General features: G+C 33.8%; 1 protein-coding gene across 1 annotated transcript in view; it reads right to left on the reverse strand.

Moving 5' to 3' along the window:
* The window catches only part of LOC149802826 (uncharacterized), a 349,692-nt gene that overhangs the window by 187,437 nt on the left and 138,185 nt on the right, over window positions 1-24,070 (reverse strand). The window contains exons 20-24 of the mRNA XM_089952278.1: window positions 22,986-23,274; window positions 17,265-18,158; window positions 10,683-10,885; window positions 5,094-6,860; window positions 2,270-2,522 (exon numbers count right to left, since the gene is read on the reverse strand). Coding sequence (XP_089808404.1) covers window positions 2,270-2,522; window positions 5,094-6,860; window positions 10,683-10,885; window positions 17,265-18,158; window positions 22,986-23,274 — 3,406 coding nt within the window. The remainder of the gene's footprint in view (window positions 1-2,269; window positions 2,523-5,093; window positions 6,861-10,682; window positions 10,886-17,264; window positions 18,159-22,985; window positions 23,275-24,070) is intronic.

Below are 24,070 nucleotides of genomic sequence, written 5' to 3' on the forward strand. Positions count from 1 at the left end.
CATTAGTGGATCATCATTAGTTGGGTCTTTATATCTATGGTCCTGTGGATCATCATTATTTGGCTCTTTAAATCTATGGCCCTGTGGATCATTCTTATAGCAAAAGTCACACAGCTTATGTATGCATGGTTATTCTTATTAATTAAAAATCAATTGATGTTTTGAAATTTAATACTAATTTTGCTTAACCTTAGTCAATTCAATCCTGATTACTGAAACTTCTGTACCTTAACTGTCATCAATAAACTTCCATATGAAAATAAGTGATAACTAAGGACTTTTACAATTGTGGACTAAACTGGGTACATAGAAGAGCACGTCGAGTTTGATTCATCCCAATACAGGTTAGTACAAATTTGTTTATCAACATGCATAGCTTTCATTGTGATGTTACAGTGTGTGACATTCAATCCAGATTGTACTGGATCACACCTGTAGGATGATCTTTCCCAAAAAAGTACACATGCTTTAACATTGATTTTGTCATACGTACTTCTCATGGTGTCAGTAATGACTTCCAAAGAAATATGGATGTATGAGGATTCAAATAAAGTGAATAATTGCCATGTAAAGGTATGCAGAATTGAATTCTAAAAAATGATGCTCATTACTGAAATAAACGATGTTGAATGCATACATGGCATGCATGATTTTTACTACAGGTGGCTCCATAAATATGTGGCCCTATGGATCATTGTCAGTTGGGTCTTTAAATCTGTAGCCACCTTAATAACCACAAAATTGGTATCACACAGAAATAGTAAATTATCATGAATGGGAATGGTTTAAATTATTATTATAAATGTTTTGACATCCTGTCCATTCAAACCCGGAGTTAATCCCACAATTTTATTAGAATTTTTGTATCATACTGGTAGATTACCAGTAATGATAGTGGACTGTAGATTCCTCCCATTAAATTAGCTCATTCATCAAAATGCTTAATTCTCTGCAGGGATTTACCACCAATGAAAAATTTTTCAACCTTCATATATAATGAAAAATGGGACTAGTGATGGATGCTTTATGGTTTTAATTGCACATCAAAGTTTTATGTCAAAAAGGGGTCATGGCTACATAAAATATTTTGGGAAACAGAGAAACTTTAACTTGACCTAGATCTTCTTAATGTAAAGAATCAATCTGGTTTCAATCCATGAAAAATGTTGCTGAGCAGAAACAAAAATTAATGATGGACCAGACATGACAGGATGATGGATGGAAATTAAATCATATTTAATAAAATGTGATTTGTCAATTATCAAGATATACAATTCTGTATTTCTGTTAAATGTTGTTCTAGGTATGTGTTACAATGAACTCCAACAAGGTCATGACTTGATCAAGTCACTTATGGGTGTCTAGATATGTGTTACAATGAACTCCAACAAGGTCATGACTTGATCAAGTTACTTATGGATGTCTAGATATGTGTTACTATGAACTCCAACAAGGTCATGACTTGATCAAGTCACTTATGGGTGTCTAGATATGTGTTACAATGAACTCCAACAAGGTTATAACTTGATCAAGTCACTTAAGGGTGTCTAGACATGTGTTACAATGATTTCCAACAAGGTCATGACTTCATCAAGTCACTTATGGGTGTCTAGATATGTGTTACAATGAACTCCAACAAGGTCATGACTTCATCAAGTCACTTATAGGTGTCTAGATATGTGTTACAATGAGCTCCAACAAGGTCATGACTTCATCAAGTCACTTATGGGTGGGTGAAAATTAGTCAACTGATGAGCAGCAATACAAAGCTGGGTAAAACAAAATGGCAGACATTGTCTGCTTCAAAAAAAAATTAAATGTAAATATTTAATTTATGATACAAATACATGCAATTATTTTATTAAATGTAGAAGTGAATAACTGTGTGGTTAATTATCAGCAGAAATTATGCTCCAAAAAGAGTGACCAATTTTAATTACACACTGCTACTTCTGCGGGATCAATTTTTTTCAGCCAATGGAAACTAACTGCTACAACTAGCATAGTGTTTAAACAATCCTCTGCAGAAAAACAAATGACAACTAAGAGATTTGCAATACACTAACAGTGAAATTTTTGGCCAAAAGATTTAGTGCGATACCTAGAATGGTTTATAAGGTAACAGATTAATTATATGTTAGTTTACTGGAGTGTACACACTGTTAAGACTGCTTTATGGCCCTGAGCACCTATGTCAACTTAATACCTATGCCCCTTCTGTAGTGTTGGTGGGGGCAAACAACCAACAGAAAGTGTCACTAATAATTACCTTCTTCACATAGTCTGGTCACATTATTGTAAGTTCCTTTGATGCAAATGTCAGAATAACTATCAAAGACATGCATTGTAGAGGTTAAATCGAGTGGCTGACATGTTGCATTGGATGTGTTAACTTCAGTTATGCCAAATATACTGCCATTCTGGAGGGCACATGGTAAGAAAATTCCAACACATGCTGAATACTTATTGTTGATGTCAAAGTCTGATGATGGGACCAGCCTTATAATAAAATGTATTATAACCTGTAAATAGAAAGGTGTGAGATGTAAATCATTTTACTATCTTCTGGGTACTGCTATACTAATTAAATTCCATAGAGATGTTATTAAATATTTTCTAAATTTTCAATGAAATCCAGTGCATTAGTCATAAGTTCAGATTCATCTTACTTATGAAAGACTTGGACACCACATATTAAAACAAGAGTCCCTCAAAGGGACTGATACTCTACTAGCCTAAAAGAAGAGTCCCTCAAAGGGACTTAAAAAATGTCTAAGAAATCAATATAAGACCATTCCTTTCATCTGATGAAACCATCTCTGATATTCTTCAGCAATAAAACAAGATTTTAAAATTAGCTGCTGCAGATGTCTCAATTTCATTAACAATATCTCATTCAGAATCAAAAAGACATCATAAGAATTCTCAGATTGGTATCATTTTCGTTCATGACAACCAGAAATCATGAAACGTCTTTTGGTGAAAACCTCATGTCAATATGACTTTCAATTCAGGATAAATAGTGGTAGTCATAAAGAATGTCAGATTGGCACAAGTTTTATTTCAAACCAAAAAGACATTATATGAAGTTTTTTTTAGTTAAAACTCGATGTTAAAATGACCATCCATTCAAGAGGAGCAGCAATAAAAAAATATTTCAAGATGGCCACTGTACTGGCCATAATGGATATCAGACTGGTGCCAATTTCATTTAGAACCAATCAGACATAATAAGAAATTTTCTTGTGAAACCCATATGTCAATATGACTTTCCATTCAGCAGAAGTAGCAAAAGGATTTTCAAGATGGCTGCCATAGTAACCATATTGAAAAAATCAAATCAATGCCATTTTCATTTAGGACCAACTAGACAACATGTAATGTCTTTTATTGGAAACTCCATGTTGATATGGCCATCCATTGTGAAGGAGTAGCTTTAGCAAGATTTTCAATATGGCCAATATGGTGGCCATCTTTGATGTAAATGCAGCACCTTTATTTGCATTCAACTAGACTATGTGATGAATGTGTGTGTAAAGAGTCAGGGTAAAGCTCCAAGTAGTCCAGGAGGAGTAGCAATAGTAGACTTGTACTAATGGACAGTATAATATGGACCATCCATAAGTTCTTCTGGTCAAGGAACAGTATAGCTAAACAAAATCATGGATTATGTTGCATTTTCTGGAAATAACTGCATTTTAATGAAATGACTGGAATTTTTGTGTAAGTGACTTCCCCAGAACCAGTCAAATTGCACCCTAGATACAAAAGTCAGCAATCTGAGCTCAACAAACATTTTATTTTCTACCTTAGCTTTACTTCATCTTTCTACTGTAACATTCTTCATTCCTTAGCAAAACCGCTCTGGTGGCCTAGTGGTTAGAGCATCCGCCTCGGATGCAAGAGGTCATGGGTTCGATCCCCAGCCGAATCATACCAAAGACTTACAAAACTGGTACTAACAGCTGCCTCACTTGGCGCTCAGCATTAAGAGGTTAGTGTTCGCCTGGTGTCAGGATAAAGTGAGTGGGTGGGACATCATGCTACATGTCTGCGTCATGATGCCCCAGTGCTAGACATCACTATAAACTGCTACATTGCAGACATCAGAGCGATATGACTGAAAAATTGTTAAAGCTATGTTAAAAATCCAAATCACATCACATTTCATCATATCACATTGCTTAGCACAGCTCAAATAAAATCAGACAATAGGATATTATTGATTTTCTTAGGGATTAAAATAGGGTACAATAACAGCTCATATTGTGTGGTGATACATACTACCATGGATGTGATACATATACCATGGATGTGATACATATACCATGGATGTGATACATACTACCATGGATGTGATACATATACCATGGATGTGATACATATACCATGGATGTGATAGAGGTAGTGGATGATGACAATTTTGATGATGTTGACCTCATGACCATGCTGACTCTGATGATAATTATTGTGTTTACAAAATCGCAGAGGAAGAGTCTGGGAACAACAATAATGATCATTTAGTAAATGACTGTTTTGGTCGGGTGCGATAAATGTATCAATCAGTTTGAAATGACATCAAACTTTTCTTACACTGGCCCCTGGGTAACTGGGCTACTTCTGCAAATTGGCCAAATATTTTAGTCCCAATTAGGCCCTACTAAAGCCTACTGAACTTCCATTCACTGGTCCCTTAATTGGTAACCCAGCTTCCTCGACTGAGTGGCCGCATATTTTAGTCCCAAAACAGGACCTATAAAAACTAATCAAATTTCCATACATTGACCACTTTGTAACCCAGCTTACACTACTGACTGGCCACATATGTATGTCTCAAATAAGGCCCTAATAATACAGTTTCCTCTGCTGAATGACCACTTAGTGTATTTTAGTACCAATTAGACCCTACTAAAACTAATTAAGCTTCTATGTATCAATACAGTCCATGGATAATACAGAAGTAGTTGTACACACAGATGTACATGACAAACACTGTATGCCCCTGCAATATTCATGGCAATGCTTTTAAAATACTAACAAAAAGAATGTAGTAATGTCTTTAAGATGAAGTCAGAGTAGCCAGAGTTTCTTACCCGATTCGATGACAAAGTAACATTGCGAATAGATGAATCCAAACTTATGAAGATACTATTATTCACACATCCCCGATTGATATTTGGTTCCAAATTGACTGCATCTTGTTGCCTGGGGTATAGTACAGCCTTAAGACTGGTCTCATATTCAGTTATGCAGGAAGAAATGAAACCTTCAGATCTTACAATGGAATGAAATGCAATTTCTTTCAATGGAATGTGTTCAGGACTTTGTGGTATTGTCAAAGAGACATTTGCACTGCTTTTCTCTATAGAGCAGACAGAAGTAGACCTGGTGGTGAGAACTGTGGTAGCTGTTGTAAGAATCTGGGTGCTGGATGTCCCTATTGATGTTACACGAGAAAATGTAGTCCCAGTTGATGCTGTGGCTGTTTTACTGATAGAGGTCATTACTGTTGATGAGGGCTGAGTGGACTGGGTAGTTGTTGGAACCTGTGAAGATTTGCTAGTCGTTGATGAGGACAGAGTGGGCTGGGTAGTTGTTGGAACCTGTGAAGATTTGCTAGTCATTGATGAGGACTGAGTGAGCTGGGTAGTTGTTGGAACCTGTGAAGATTTGCTAGTCGTTGATGATGGTTGAGTGGACTGGGTAGTTGTTGGAACCTGTGAAGTTTTGCTAGTCGTTGATGAGGACTGAGTGGGCTGGGTAGTAGTTGGAACCTGTGAAGATTTGCTAGTCGTTGATGATGGTTGAGTGGACTGTGTAGTTGTTGGAACCTGTGAAGTTTTGCTAGTCGTTGATGTGGACTGAGTGGACTGGATAGTTGTTGGAACCTGTGAAGTTTTGCTAGTCGTTGATGTGGACTGAGTGGACTGGGTAGTAGTTGGAACCTGTGAAGATTTGCTAGTCGTTGATGATGGTTGAGTGGACTGGGTAGTAGTTGGAACCTGTGAAGATAAGCTAGTGGTTGATGAGGGCTGAGTGGTTGTTGTAGTTGTTGATGATACTGGGTTGGTGGATTTTATAGTTGTTGGAACCTGTGTAGATGTGGGAGTTGTTGATTGAAATTGAGTAGTTATACTGATTCTTGTTGTTGAAACTTGAGTATTGGAAGTAGTAGTTGGTGATGGTGGACTAGTTGTTGCAGCTGTTGTTGGTGATGGAAACTGAGTGCTTGTGGCCACTGATGACAGTTTAGAAGTTTCTCTAGTTGTTGATAATGTAGGTTGAGTGGTTATGGTAGTAGTTACTGATGAAGAATGCTGAGTTGTAGCAGATACTGTTGATGGAAGCTGAGGCTTAGTTGTTAATACTGAAGTGGTGCTAGGTGAACCAGTGGAAGATACTGATTTCATTGCCGTTGAAGTAACTGTAGATTCAGGCTGAATTGTATCAGTCTTTGATGTACTAAATGAAGTTAACTCAACAGATGACGTCAAAGAAGTTGAATTGGTGCTGTAGCTGGCAGTGGACCTTGGCAATGAGAAAGAAGATGAAGAATTAGGTAGTGATGACACTGTAGTTGGACTAGTCTCAGTGGGACAGTCCGTACAAGTCTGACACAACCTGGTCTTATTATCATATTGGTATCCAGCTCCGCAAGTCCACTTGGCATATGTTACTTGGAAGTGGTTGGGGTTAAATACGATCCTGATTGAACAATTTGCATTCATCATGGCTGGAATTGTGGCCAGAAGAGTCACAGCAGTGTGGTTAAGAATGGCCTGGATATCTTCCTTACAGTTTTCAACACTATGAATGCTGGGTTCTTTGTCCAACACTTTGAATGGTACACTTATGTTCATCTAAAAAAGAAGGAACCTGCATTTTGTATTTCTTAGATATGAAATTCTGGACACAAGTTTACTATCATATGACCATTTATACATGCTTATAAGTCAAGTCAAACTGCAGAAATCAAAGATTTGATCTGCCATAGCATAATGCACAGGCAGGCTAGGTACAGGTTGATTTTTTCTACTGGTTACTCCTAACAAACTGCATAGACCCAGACCTGCCAGTGAATAATGCAATGGCAGATCTGTGTCTGTGCAGCCTGCAGTTGGACTTGACTTATAAGGAAGTATATATGGTATTCCATGCTGCTTGCACTGCATGGTACTTTGTGATAAACATTAGTCCTAATGCAACACATAGCGATATAAAAATTCTGCAATGCTAAATAAATGTTGCCTTGTGACATTAATAAGTGTTATATAATTATATAATTATATAATTTCTCTAACAAGATATTATGGTGGTATTAAATGTGTACATTATTTAACAAGATATAAAAGCAATATAAAACCTGGCTCAATTTGATCAAAGACATAACGTCTGCTACTTTTAAGCCTGCTGCTGAGCTTTCATAATAAATGAAACCAAACATCATGCCTAGTTAGAATGAGTCTGAGAAATGCATATATCTACACTTTTCATGTGCCTGTTATGTTAAGTGGATCAAATCAGATGGGTCAAACAAGCTACAGACAAAACAGAATTAAAGAAACAAGACAACAGTAACAACACTCAATATTAAAAATATTAAAAAAACTGTAATGGACAAACTGAACCTTAAGAATGATGTATTGATATAATAGCTAATATTAGTAATGATTTAAATTTTATATTTATTCATTTTGAAAGTAACTGAACAGAAAGTTCTAACAATTTACTGAGAATTCACCATATTTCATGGGCTACCAATTTTAACACATTCTGAGGTTAGTATGAACCATTAATTTAAGGACAAAACAGACAATAATCCTTCTGTGGAAACTGTAACTCCTTCCCCCACTTCTTGAACTAAAGTACCAAAGAAAGAATTGATTTTTATCTTCACAAGCCAACACCCACAAAAATATAAATGAATTCACAGTATAACTAATAGTCTTGACAAGTTAGATGTTGGATGTAATCAGAGAACTTTAAAACAAGAGTCCCTTGAAGGGACTAATGCTCTACTGGCCAAAATAAATTTACAGGAATTCAAGCCCATTTCTTCCTTTTAATTGATGAGTGTTGAAACCACTGCTTGTATTCTTCAGTAAAAACAAGTTTTTAAATAAGCTGCTGTGGATGCCAGAGTCACGCCATTTACATTTGGGACCAGCACTCTGTTCCAACAAGACATCATAAGAAATACTATGGAGGAAACCTGATGTTGATGTAACTTTCAGTTTTGGATAAGTAACAATAACAAGAGTTTCAAGATGGCTGCCATGATAGCTAGCTATATATCAGATTGGTGCTACATCCTTTTAGGACCAACTAGATATCATAATAAGTCTTTTGGTGAAAGCACAATACATAATGATCATCCATCTATCTGAAGAATCCATAACAAGAATATAAAGCTATCCATTGTGACCGCAATATTGGAAGGGATATTGGCACAATTTTCATTCCCAACCAACAAGAAATCATTAAGGAGTCTTTCTTACAGTAATGTCAGCTGTTTACCGTACATGTTATGCTGTGCTATGTGTACCTGCGCACAAAATTAGTTCCACATCAGACTGATAAAAGGTAACTGATATTTCCAGAATAACAAACTACAAGTTTCAAGGATAATAGACAGGGGTTATTAATAAGAAAACAACCACTACATAAAGAAAATGTAGTTCACTGACAGAAAATCAAAGGGAGGTAAGTATGTTCTGACTCCAAAAAGTAGTTCCTGGAGTGAAAAAATAACAATATTATTTTAATTAAAAAATCAAGTAATTCACTGCTTAGCATAAAATAATAGTTTTTCTTCAGAAGGAGTAGTAATAGCAAGATTTTCAAGATTGCCACTATGGACTTCAGATCCACACAATTTTCATTTAGGACCACATTCATGATAAGAAGTTTTTAAGTGTAAACCCAATACTGATATGATCATCCATTCAGGAGAAGTAGTGATAACAAGATTTTAAGATGGCTCCTGTGATGGTCATATTGGACATCAGATCGGCACCACTGACATGTAGGACAAAGTAGATTCATAAGAATTCTTCTGGTGAAAATCTCATGTCAATATGTCTTTCCATTCAGAAAATATCAATAACAAGATGTTCAAAATGGTACCAATTTCCTTATGGACCAATATGACATCACCAGATGTCTTTCTGTGAAAAACCATGCTCCATGTCAATATGATTTTTTATTCAGGAGTTGTAGCAAAAACAATATTTTCATGATGGTTGCTGCAGCAGCATATTTGACATTATATCTTCACCATTTTCATTAAAAATCAACAGGGGGCCCTGAGTGGCTGAGTGATTTAAAGTGCTCTCCATTACGGATCACTGCCATCTCACCTCTGTCTGCATGAGTTCAAGTCTTGGATTCGGCTAATGTGGATATGTGAGAAAGTTCGCCAGTAGCTTCTCGTGGGTTGGTGGTTCTTTCTGGGTTTTACCGGGTTCTTCCTCCACCATTAATACTGGCCGCCATGCATAGCCTATCGTGTGCTGAAAAATGGCATTAAACTTTACAACAACAACATTAAAAATCAACCAACCTGACATTATAAGAACAAGATTTTTTAACATTTTAACATAACCACTCTGGTGGCCGTATAGGATGCACGAGTTGCACAATTTTCATTTAGGACCAATTGGAATGAATATGCATGTAAAGTGTCATGTAGTTTAGAAGAAGTAGCAACAAGAAAACCTGTGCTATTATGTAAGGACTGACAACAGACATCTTCTGGCCTATGACCAGTAGAGCTGTTTTGGTGTCCTGCAAAGTTGTTTCTGATTTGGGTTCCCATTTTCTTTATGGTATCTTGTTTTCTTAAATTACCATATATCTTGCTAATAAGTTCAGTCCAACTGCAAACTGCACAGACTCAGATCTCCCATTACATAATTGCAGATCTGGGTCTGTGCAGTTAAACAATATAGACCCAGATCTGCAGATGCATTATTCTACAGCAGATCAGGATCTTTGCTGTTTGCAGTTTGACTTGACTTCTAAGCAGTAAATATGGTATTTATGGAACAAAAGATTCATCAGAAGAGTAAGCAGGGCCCTGAGTGGCCGAGTGGTCTAAAGCGCTCTCCGCTACGGATCACTGCCATCTCACCTCTGTCTGCATGGGTTTGAGTCTTGGATTCAGCCAATGTGGGTATGTGAGAAAGCTTGCCAGTAGCTTCTCATGGGTCGGTGGTTCTTCCCAGGGTTTTCCCGGGTTCTTCCTCCACCATTAATACTGGCCGCCATGTATAGCCTATCATGTGCTGAAAAATGGCGTTAAACCCTACAACAACAATAACAACAAGAGTAAGTTTTACATCCAAGAGTTTACTGTTCTTGTATAAATATATGGCTACAAAAGCACCAAAAGACAAGCATGTGCTTTTTTGGCTACAAAATTACCAGATGTCCCATATGCATGTACATTTTTCTACAAAAATACCAGAAGGTTCATATGTAGTTTTTTGGCTACAAAAATACCAGAAGGCCCATACATGTTTATTTTTTCTACAAAAAAATACCAGTCAAGTATTGGTTTTATTATCTAAGCTTTACAGTACCCATGCAGATATTGTTACCAGGAACCAACCTGGAACTTAATGGGTGAAAGTAAATGCCCAATCCATGCCCCAATTCAAGCACAAAGTCTTCACACTAACCTGATCATTCTTGATTGTGATATTGCCATGAGTGTCCATGTAATGAAGGTTATAACCATATCTACAGCTCTGGTTCCGATTTTCTATCAGACAGTTCATGATGCTCTGTACAATGCCTGAAATCAGGTCATTTAGCTGCTTCTCACAGTCGGCAGAATGATTGGGGGTTATTGTCATAAATGTGTCAGTCTGGAGGATAAAAACTATAAAAAAAAGCAGGGAAAAAGATCTGAAAGAACACAGTGCATATATTTCAAAGACAATGAATCAAAGAAATAAAATTTCACTAGAAATTGGAATAATGGAATAATGAACTAAACAAAAATAATTGGTAATTTTAGTTTTTTAATTTACAGTATGAATCCATTGATTTTTGTGACATTTTCATTGGTACATATATCTGTGAATATACTGCAAAGGCAGGATTCCATAAATTTCTTTCCTGGTTAATTCTTTTTTTATTGGTCTTTAAACTGATGGTCTGTATCAGTGATGAAAACTGTTGTTCCATTATCCATCATAAAAGTGAATTCATGATACCTTAGATTATATTCATTCTCAGTCCTTATGTAGTACATGTACCATGTATACTCACACATAAGTTGAATCCAACAGCAAACAATATACACCCTGATCTGCCATCATATACTGCTCATAACAATGAATCCAAATAAACTGCATATACCTAGATCTGCCATGCGTTATGCAACAACTTACCTGGGTATTACCAGTCTGCAGTTGGACTCAACTTATAAGCAAATATACCATATTAATTGCTTATAAGCCGAGTCCAACTGCAAAAAAGTAGACCCAGATCCGCTGGCACATAAACTGTACATACCCAGGTTTGCCATTGCATAATGCGCCTGCAGATCTCATCTGTGAAGTTTTGATATGAGTAATCAGAAAAACAAACAACACAGACCCTGACCTGCAGGTGCATTATGCAACAGCATATACGAATCTTTGTTGTTTGCACTTTGAGTTGACTTTTAAGCGAGTATATTTAGTAAGTGATAATCTGATTATCAAATTCCCACAGTGTTTAGTACATGTAATAATCTGATTATTAAATTCCCCCAGTGTTTAGTACATGTGATAATCTGATTATCAAATTCCCACAGTGTTTAGTACATGTGATAATCTGATTATCAAATTCCCACAGTGTTTAGTACATGTGATAATCTGATTATCAAATTCCCATAGTGGAATTAAGAATAAGTCTGAAATGTTGGGAGTATTAAACATTTACAGAAACTGATCTTTAGCATTGCAAAGGGTTCAAGCATTCCAAAGTATCTTCTAAATTTAAATATTGGAATGCATTTTCCTGTGCTACTCGTAGTTGAATAACCATCCCCAAGTAAGGGTTGTTGCAGAAAAAGTATGGGGAAAATAGACTTTTGTTACTAACTGTCCATAAAATAATAGCTGCATGATTATTTTAATAAAATTGCCAAATTTGACTTATTAATACAATTAGCAAAATATTTAAGCATTTTTCTTTGCATTAAATATTATGAGATAAAATTGCAACCATGTCATTATATTTCTAATCTGTACCCCAATATTGCTATGATACACTTTAGCAAAAATGTCATATTTATATCATAATTTAATGAACACATCAACAGTAGAAGGCCTCATGGAAGATTGCTCATTTGACCAGATAAGATTCTACTTTAAATAAATTGATGATTATAATAATAATAATAATAATAATAATAATAATAATAATAATAATAATCTTCGTCGTCATCATCATCATCATCATCATTATTATTTTTATTATTATTATTATTATTATTGTTATTATTATTATTATTATTATTATTATTATTATTATTATTATTATTTGGAGCTATAAAACAAGTTTTGATTCAACAAAAGCTGACTACTGTAACAATAATTTATTCATTTTAGAGAGGTTATTTTCATTTTTATCAACACACTTAACACAAATTAATTGATTTAATAAGCAAAAAGGTTTATGAGGAATGCAATGCATCACCTGTGAAATGCATTACCATATATAATCACCTACAAGTCAAGTCCAACTGCTATGTGCACAGACCCAGATCTGCATCAAATAGTTTGCCTGCATATCTGGGTATATGAAGCTTGTTTGGAGTAATCAGTAGAACAAACAATAAAGACCCTGATCTGTTGGAGCATTATGTGATGACAGATCAGGATCTATGCTGTTTGCAGCTGGCCTCAACATATAAGCGAGAATATACAGGTAATTTATTATGATGTACGATTTTCAGAAAGCCTAAACACAAAATCTTAACATTTCTGATGATGCTGATGCTAATGTTATTATTGTCATGAAATCCGCTAACATGAAAAAAGTTTGAAATTTATTATTTATGTACTCTGCTGATTTTGCAGACTCTAAGTGTATGATAAAGTCTGTCTTTAAAAGACAACAAATTGACCAATATATTGTCTTAAGTGGATCGGTGTAACTGCATGGATAATAAATAAGCAAGCAGGAATGGATTTAGTATGGGGGGTCCAGTTAAAACAGTTTTCATTAAAAGACATAGAAATATGACTATTACAATCCCTTCACAAAACTGAAAAATTATTCTGGATCCACCCATGCTATATGGAGACATTTGCTTTGACATGTTTCACGGTACTTCAAAATCATAGATTTTAGTTTAGTTGTCTTTTTATTTATGACATTCTAAATTATAAAGCCAAAGTGCAAAGGATTTATTGTTTAAAATGACTTATTAAACTTGCATAATGAACATTGAATTAATCTATTTGTTGCAAAGAAAAGCATGATAAAATATAAGACTCAGACACAACTAAAGCTTGCAATTTAACAAAAAAAATTCTTACTATTAATCGAACCTGAATATTTTTAATTCAGTAAGAACACTTATAAATTCATACCAGCTGAAAATATAGACATACTATAGCAATCCCTCAGTGCAGCATATCCAGGCATACATATAATTTTAAAAAAAATAATATCATCATTAAATTTCAATTACACATATATGATCTTACTAAAGGAAAAATTCATACACGTTTAACTGTGATATACCACTGAAAATATACAAAGTGGAGCTTGCATAATCCAACCCTGTGGGTAAACTAAAAAAATTTGTAAGACATGACAGCAAACTGGAATACTTAGGTAAAATCTATTCTTGAAAGCTGAGACAGACTTGTAGCTGCTATAGACAGTGATCCAAAATACTCAGGTTTAAATGCACCATCATACACCACTCCCTTGATAAATCATGAACCCGCTTATAACACAGGGTCAGGTGTAGTCGTAATATTATAACTATATTGTAACAAGTCTGAATGGTGTCATCAACATCAGTTAATATAATAAAAAATTTCATGTGACTTAGAATTACAAAGCTTTTATTAACAGCTCTAGACCAACAAAATTTAAATTTTTAGTACTAGACCAACAAAATTTAAATTCTTAGTACTAGACCAACAAAATTTAAACTTTTAGTACTAGACCAACAAAATTTAAATTTTTAGTACTAGACCAACAAAATTTAAACTTTTAGTACTAGACCAACAAAATTTAAATTCTTAGTACTAGACCAACAAAATTTAAATTTTTAGTACTAGACCAACAAAATTTAAACTTTTAGTACTAGACCAACAAAATTTAAATTTTTAGTACTAGACCAACAAAATTTAAACTTTTAGTACTAGACCAACAAAATTTAAACTTTTAGTACTAGACCAACAAAATTTAAATTTTTAGTACTAGACCAACAAAATTTAAACTTTTAGTACTAGACCAACAAAATTTAAACTTTTAGTACTAGACCAACAAAATTTAAATTTTTAGTACTAGACCAACAAAATTTAAATTCTTAGTACTAGACCAACAAAATTTAAACTTTTAGTACTAGACCAACAAAATTTAAATTTTTAGTACTAGACCAACAAAATTTAAACTTTTAGTACTAGACCAACAAAATTTAAACTTTTAGTACTAGACCAACAAAATTTAAATTTTTAGTACTAGACCAACAAAATTTAAATTTTTAGTACTAGACCAACAAAATTTAAATTTTTAGTACTAGACCAACAAAATTTAAACTTTTAGTACTAGACCAACAAAATTTAAATTTTTAGTACTAGACCAACAAAATTTAAATTTTTAGTACTAGACCAACAAAATTTAAACTTTTAGTACTAGACCAACAAAATTTAAACTTTTAGTACTAGACCAACAAAATTTAAACTTTTAGTACTAGACCAACAAAATTTAAATTTTTAGTACTAGACCAACAAAATTTAAACTTTTAGTACTAGACCAACAAAATTTAAATTTTTAGTACTAGACCAACAAAATTTAAACTTTTAGTACTAGACCAACAAAATTTAAATTTTTAGTACTAGACCAACAAAATTTAAACTTTTAGTACTAGACCAACAAAATTTAAATTTTTAGTACTAGACCAACAAAATTTAAACTTTTAGTACTAGACCAACAAAATTTAAATTTTTAGTACTAGACCAACAAAATTTAAATTTTTAGTACTAGACCAACAAAATTTAAACTTTTAGTACTAGACCAACAAAATTTAAACTTTTAGTACTAGACCAACAAAATTTAAACTTTTAGTACTAGACCAACAAAATTTAAATTTTTAGTACTAGACCAACAAAATTTAAACTTTTAGTACTAGACCAACAAAATTTAAATTTTTAGTACTAGACCAACAAAATTTAAACTTTTAGTACTAGACCAACAAAATTTAAACTTTTAGTACTAGACCAACAAAATTTAAATTTTTAGTACTAGACCAACAAAATTTAAATTCTTAGTACTAGACCAACAAAATTTAAATTCTTAGTACTAGACCAACAAAATTTAAACTTTTAGTACTAGACCAACAAAATTTAAATTTTTAGTACTAGACCAACAAAATTTAAATTTTTAGTACTAGACCAACAAAATTTAAATTCTTAGTACTAGACCAACAAAATTTAAATTTTTAGTACTAGACCAACAAAATTTAAACTTTTAGTACTAGACCAACAAAATTTAAACTTTTAGTACTAGACCAACAAAATTTAAACTTTTAGTACTAGACCAACAAAATTTAAACTTTTAGTACTAGACCAACAAAATTTAAATTTTTAGTACTAGACCAACAAAATTTAAACTTTTAGTACTAGACCAACAAAATTTAAACTTTTAGTACTAGACCAACAAAATTTAAATTCTTAGTACTAGACCAACAAAATTTAAACTTTTAGTACTAGACCAACAAAATTTAAATTCTTAGTACTAGACCAACAAAATTTAAACTTTTAGTACTAGACCAACAAAATTTAAATTTTTAGTACTAGACCAACAAAATTTAAATTTTTAGCACCATTTCTAATCTAAATATCCAGATACTACGAAACATTCCCTCAGAAGGGTTTCACTCTCTACTGACTACAATATTTTTCCAAGTTCTAATATAAGACAACTCCATTTTAACTGCTGAGTGATGAAACCCTGTCTGATATTCTTGAAGAATAACAAGATTTTAAAGATATCATAAGAAGCCTTTGGTGAAAGCCCCACACTGATATGACCATCCATCCATTCAGGAGGAGTTGCAACAATATTTTTTTCAAGGCTGCCATGGCAGGCATGTTGGATAAATTGTCAGCATGATTTTCATTTAGGAGCAACTAGATATCACACAAAATTCTACTGGTAAAAACATCACGGCATTTTGAATTTCTGTTCAGAAGCAAAAGCAAAAGCAATATTTTCAAAATGGCTGCCAAGGTGGCCATATTGGATGACAGATCAGCACCATTTTCATCATGGGGCAACTAGATATTAGAATTCATTCAATGAAAACCTCATGTTGATATGACCATTAATGCTGGAATATTTTTCAAAATTTCTAAATGTGCACTTAAACAATAACTGAAACCATACCATTTAATTGAACTGACTTGAAATTCAACGTTTATCCCAATTTTCACATTAGGCTTACAACTGACAGCTATATTCATGTAAGCAATTGAAAATGTGCATGTCACACCTTGCTTAACTGGAAAATATTTAAATTTGCTGTATGCCTTTTGCCTCTTGTTATAACAGGATTTGCTTGTAAGATATTGTTTTCTACTGCTATATGTACACATTGATGAAAAATTTGTCATGCACTAACTGACACAATATGTACCATGTTCATTTACATTGTTATCAAACCTGTCAATGTTTACAAGCAGTAAACTAAATGAAGCCATTTACATTTTTAAATACTGCAGCCTTAATGACCATCCATAAGCTCTTCTGCTACAAAAAAAGCTGGGAAGGTCATAGGAAAACAGACTATATTTAAGGTAATCAAGTGGTTTCATGGTCTCACAGTCATCTGTTCAATCACCTATTTCTGAGTATCGGTACAATTTTCCTTAGTTAACACTCTAAATGAAATGTTTTCTGCCTTAAAAAACAAACTTTGTGTCCATACATTTTATGTACCACCTATTTTGAAAATAATGATTTTCAGAAAATTAGAGGGTCAAATGCAATACAAACATTGGTACCTTATTTTATTAGGTGCTAAATACCTGGTGTCTCTGATCCACCATCCCCATTCTGACCTGGGCTTGTTGTGACAGATTGAGATAATAAAGTCTCACCAACACCAGGCACCAGTGTTGATGTCAATGCCGAGTTGGAGTATGTTGTAGAAGACTGGAATGACTCCAATGCAGGGCAGATGGAAGTCTTGGTTGTAGTTGAGCTTAGTGTGGTTGTATATGTAATATCTACTGTGCTAGTTAATGGCATAGTTGTCCTCTTTATAGTTGATGACCCTTGGGTAACAGTGAAAGTCGTGGTTGAAACACCTGCTGTCATGAGTGTCGTTGGAGCAAGAGTGGTTGACACTGCAGTAGCTGATGAAACCCTTAATGAGGTCGTTGATGAAGTTATATTTTCCATTGGTGTTTCATTCTCATCATCTGTTGTGGTAGTCATCATAGTAGATTTGGATGACAAAGATGTGGCTGTAGCTCCAGTTGATGATTTGGTTTCAGTTCCTAGAAAAGTTGTCATTGTGGTTGTCATGCCTGCAGTTGCATTTGTCATGCCTTTACTTGTACTCATTGGTGATGCTGCAGCTGAAGTCATGGATGATGTACTACTTGTCAGTGCCACAGTCAATGACACTGTTGTGTTCATAGTACCTTTTGAAGTGTGGCTGGTGGTTGTATCTGAAGTTGATCCTCTTTTATCGTCACTGGTTGTGGCTGCTGAAGAGGATCCCTCAGTAGTACCTGCATCTGCTGTGGTTGGCAATGTTGTTGCTGATGTTGTAACTGAGGATCCCTCAGTAGTACCTGCATCTGTTGTGGTTGGCAATGCTGTTGCTGATGTTGTAACTGACTGCGATCTTGTTGCAGCTGATGTACTTGCTGATGTATAGACATTTGTCAGTGGTGGCAAAGACGGTTTGCAATCTACAAAGAAGAAGTCATAGAAATGCTAATTACTTTTTGTACATAGATATTTATTTTAATCTTTTAGTAACAATATTGACTTATACGACACTCCTGATTTGTTTTTAATTGTTGGTTGTTGTCAAATACATGTGTATACTGGAATTGGGATAGATTCAATATTCTAGGAAAGGTTCATTTCATGTTTTTAATGCAATGGATTAAACAATGGCTAATCCCTTAATAAAACTCCCAAACAGCCTATCTCAAAATTTAACAAACTTTCAGTCTATTAAAGTAATATAATTTATACAGTAACTAATTATCAAAAAAATCTGTCATGCTCCATTTACCATTAAAATAAAGATGAAATCTGACTAAATGAGGGAACATTGGATGACAGTGTTGTCTCTCGGACCAACTTGTACTAATACTAAGGTGTTTATTACTTTTTAGGAGATATAACATGTACCACATTACAGTTATAATAATGTAATAATATACTACAGTGATAATAATGTCATAATATATCCATATCATAATTTTCATATATGTAAAACATGTAATAACATGTCATGACATCATGAATGATATCATAACAGTATGCAAGAAAAGGCAAAACAACTGAGACATCCAAAAGTATTTCACATTCATTTTACAACACAATGCTCTAGTTTGGTAAAATATGTAACAGTATGAATTTTGAAAGGTGGCAAGACATCACTGAGTGAATCTTGTCACGGTCAACATGACACATACAAATTAACATTGATGTATGTCTAGGCATGCAATAAATAACTAGCTCATTATGGGTTTGATGTTCCAGCTGGAGCATGATTGATTTTTATTTGAGATAACAGCTAAAGACATAGAGAGGTAAGGTTAATTTGGGGTTAAGTAGTGAAAAAATGTCCAAGTTGAAATAATCCTGAGACAATTTTATCATTTAAAATAAGTGTCATAAAATGAACTTTTCCAGTAATAGTTATTAAGAAGCATGGAAATATCAGTTGTTACTCAAACCTAGATAGGCATGGGTTAAATTTTCATAAGTTAAATAAAGTTAATCCTCATTGGCAAAGCTAAATAAGAGGGTGTAATTCCCAGACAAACTTAAATCTTTCAAGTATTCTCCCTCACAAAAATAGTAAGTCATTTTTCCTGCAGAAGTGTAAGTTCTTGAATCCAAAATTAATAGAAAGTACTTTTGCATTAAAATTGTCAGAGGGACAGGTGTCTGGAAGTTGATGGACATGGAACTTCAAGAAATAAAGAGATTCTACTACACAGAAGACAGTATGTCTTGAGAAGGCATATGGTACTATCTTGATCTTGTACAATTTGTTTACTGATATAACTTTATAATTATTTGTTTGAATTTATTTGTTTTATATTCATACATCAAAATTTTATTTCAGTTCAAAAAGCTAACTGTTTTGAATTATTTCTCAAGAATGAATCGCTTATTCTAGCAAGTAATGGAGTTAAGCCAAGAAGTTAATTCCATTAATTCATTTGTGTAATTAAGTTGTGAATTCTTTTAACTGAGAAATTGTGCACCTGCCAACCAACAGTGATTTATAATCCACAGCAGGTGAATACAGATGGTTTATTAAAAGGTCTATTTATGTCATAGTTCAATTAGGAATGCTGAGTAGCTGGAGAGACATTACACAGACTCAAGAAATATTTACCTACAGGAACACGAAACTCACAATCTATACTACAAGTAATGTATTATTGTTAATTGTATGGGGAACTTCAGAAACAGGCAGCACCTACAATTTTAGATACATCTATTGATCATCCCTCCAAAGCATTATTTACAGAACTCAAATGATTCACAATATATGACAGGATAAATTTTCACAAGGCAATTCATGTAAATAAATGTCCACTAGGAACTGCACCAGAGTATCTTCAAGATTTATTCAGGTCTTTTTCAACACAATACCAGTTGAGATCAATGTTACATGGAAACCTTCAAGCACCAAAACCAAGGACACTGCAATTTAAAAAGAGCTTCCAATACTCTGGTACAGTTATGTGGGACACGCTTCAACTGCATGTAAAATCTGCTGAAAATATTACCATATTTAAGAAGAGAAATGGGTATATATGTGTTTCTAATAGATAATGGAATTTAGTGCTTTAATACTAAACATGTTAAATACACAGTAAATTATTGCTATCTTCATATAGTGTGCATTGTTATACTCTCCTTAAGCAGGCCTCAAGGTAGAATAGTCCTTGACTAATGAGTTATCCTCTATAAATAAAGCATTATTATTATAAGGCCCTACACTATAACATGGTTTCCATTATAAGGCCCTTCATTATAACATGGTTCCCATTATAAGGCTCTTCATTAAAATAGCATGATTCCCATCATAAGGACCTTCATTATAACATGGTTCCCATTAAAGGCCCTTCATTACAACATGGTTCTTATTATAAAGCCCTTCATTATAACATGGTTCCCATTAAAGGCCCTTCATTATAACATGGTTCCCATATAAGGCCCTTCATTATAACATGGTTCCCATAAGGCCCTTCATTATAACATGGTTCCCATATAAGGCCCTTCATTGTAACATGGTTCTCATTAAAAGGCCCTTCATTATAACATGATTCCCATTATAAGGCCCTTCATTATAACATGGTTCCCATTATAAGGCCCTTCATTATAACATGGTTCCCATTAAAGGCCCTTCATTATAACATGGTTCCCATTAAAGGCCCTTCATTATAACATGGTTCCCATTATAAGGCCCTTCATTATAACATGGTACCCATTATAAGGCCCTTCATTATAACATGGTTCTCATTATAAAACAAGTATTGTCACTCATCCCTTTTCATTAGGTGTAGTAAAATTATATGTATAATTCACTTCTTTATAAGGTGGTCTCACTATAAGGAGGTCAATACTATGGATCCCACTGGAGGTATTATCATGAAAGAGGGCTGCAAAATATGCATCCAACTGCAAACAAAATAGGCCTGGATCTGACATTTTTAATATGCTTTTGCAAATCAGAATCTATGCTTTGAACAGTAAGTAGAAATGGAAGCCCAGATTGATCTGCTGGTACACTATGATATGGCAGATCCAGTCTATAGCATTTTGGTTGAGCACACATTTTACTTGATAATAACAAAATATATCAAACATCTGCAGATAATAAGTATGTTGCTGTTCCAAATAGGGAGCAGTGGTAGCTCAATTGGTGGTGTGCTAGATTTAAGACCAAAAGGGTGTGGGTTGAAATCCTACCATCGGACCAGCCTGGATCAGCTATCATGTGTTTGTCTTTTGCAAGACACATTGCCCCTATTGTCTCTGCAATAAATAACTTACTTGTGTTGCTGTGCCACAAAGCACCAAACCAAACCTGTTCCAAATAAATCCAACTAAATATCATATTTTTGGTACAAATTGTAAGGAGGCTCATTGAATATTGTACAAATTCACCCCCACAATGAACTGAGCATCTGATTTTGTTATCACTAACTACTCTCAGTTTACATAATGAGAGACAAAAAATTTTCAACATGAGAGACAACAAGTTTTCAACATGAGAGACAACAAATTTTCAACATGAGAGACAACAAGTTTTCCTACTGAAAGGCAAAGAGTTTTCATAGTGCATAAATTTAGGAACAAAACTAAGTGAAAATAATGACTTTTGTAGTTTCAGACTCATATGCATGACAGTATTACTACACCATACGTAGTGAGAATTTTAACCATGCATGGTGCAAGAATGTACACCTATTAACAGATTGGATGCATATTGACTGCAAACTTCATAGCTCTAGATATTCTAAAGACAGTGTACTGTCATGTTCTTGTCCATGTTGTTTACAGTTGCATATATATTTGATATATGTAAATGACAACATACCACACTTTTCCCCTCCAAAATATTAACCACTGGCTACTAATACATAACTGACAAATAAATGATTTTAAAGAAACATATTCAAAATATTTATTGCACATATAACTTGCAAAGAAAAAGATTTTTTTTGTAGACAAACTAAATACTAAAGAATCTTCTTTATATTTTATCATGAAAAGTCAGTTTGGTTGAATGATTAGGACTCTGGACTCCTGACCAAAAGGTTGCAGGTTAGATTCCCACCAAAGCATCCATCCTGATTGGCTACCATGGTGTGTTATTAGGCAAGACACTTTACCCTATTCACCTTGGCATGATATAACCTTCAATGTGTTGCTATTCTATAATGTGCCAACGCAACCTTTATGCATGAAGAATAAATTATATGTAGGAATACCACAGATGGAAAGTTATCTGTGAGAGTGGATTTTCAAATCTTGTATGTCTAATGAAGATTTAATATGGTAATAGTTTAATTAATAGAAAAATGGCTCAAGACTTTAAAATTTTCAAAACCTACTAAATATAAAGTATGCAAAATTTAAATCAGTATGAAAATGTTATATTAAGCTAAGAAATGACAAAAGAACAAGAGCTCACTTCATAATGAAGGACCATAAGCTGTCAGGATTTTTTCCAAAATATTCCATTACAAAAAGATTGTCTGTATATAATTAAATGGTCTTAAGTCATTATATTTTTTATAACTTATGCAAAACTGCTAAACAAAATCTGTTACAATGGCATTCCATGGTACTTATTTCTACCAGTGATCTGAAAAGTTTTGACTTTAAAATCATGAAATTAATGTATCATTATTCAAGCATTCAAAGAAATTAATTCACAACTAAAGTCACAGATGGTAATATTTAAAAATCCACAGCACTATATGCATGATAAAATTCAAAATAACTGACAAAACAATGCAAGCAGACTGTCTCACCTTGTGCACTGTGCTGGCAGACTGGTACCTGCGCTTTACACTGGACATCTGCTGGGAGGTCCATGGTCTGATTGGCAGGGCACTTCCATTCCTTGCCCACCACCTCCACCTTCTTTGGGTTTAGTTCTACTGCAGGGCAATTGTCTAAGCCAGTAATGTTCAGGTAGGGTATGTATACCTCTATGTTACTATTTATCTGTATCATGATACTTTCAACACACTCACATCCCTTGGAAGCTTGAGTGACATGTTCCATCAGGGTCAGCTGTAATCTCAGCACTACTTTGATCTGAAAGTGAGTGAAAAAAATTATTCTTTCTTAATGTGGTTATCTAAATTGATCTACTGACATTTTACTTCTGACAGAAATCTGGTCTCATAAAAGAAAATATGATATAATAATTAAATATATGTAATATCTGTGTGAAATAAACACAGAAAAAACCTTTAAATGACTTAAAACCACTTAACAAAATTTGAACAATATTGACAGAATGAACCCTGACATCAAGAAATTTTAGATTTATAGAATGATGCAACCATCTGTCCTAAGTTATATGTATGTTTTTCAAGATGTTTAAAATTATAATTCTTACATGCATAATTGTAAATATTGGCCAGTGTTATGTCGTATTCAATATATGTGTCACAATGCTTCTATACTGTAAATAAAAATAAATTCATGAGATTTAGACTTTTTGATAGGAAACTTTGAATAAATTACATCATAATTTTAATCAGTACCAGTAACTGAATGTAAATATATGACAATAGCAACTAAAAACACTATCTTTAAACATCCATGCAGGGTGTCAAGTGCTAACTAGAATTCTGTATATCCCAGATTTTTCTCAATTATTTCAGCTTCTCTGCTTTTTAAAAATGTTTCCACCATCAATATCTCCAATTTCCACCCACGGGTGATTAATAAACTTTTAAAATTGTTGTGCACATCTTAGGATCACCCCACCACCACCACCCAAAAAAAGGCATACTGATAAATAGCTGACTTTGAACAGCAAGTTATGGAAAGAGTAAAGTTCACTGTCAGAAAGTCAAGGGACACATGGGTAATGGAAATGTAA

Source organism: Sinohyriopsis cumingii, chromosome 3, assembly GCF_028554795.1.
Source record: "Sinohyriopsis cumingii isolate HCF-2022 chromosome 3, ASM2855479v2, whole genome shotgun sequence".
NCBI lineage: Eukaryota > Metazoa > Mollusca > Bivalvia > Unionida > Unionidae > Sinohyriopsis > Sinohyriopsis cumingii.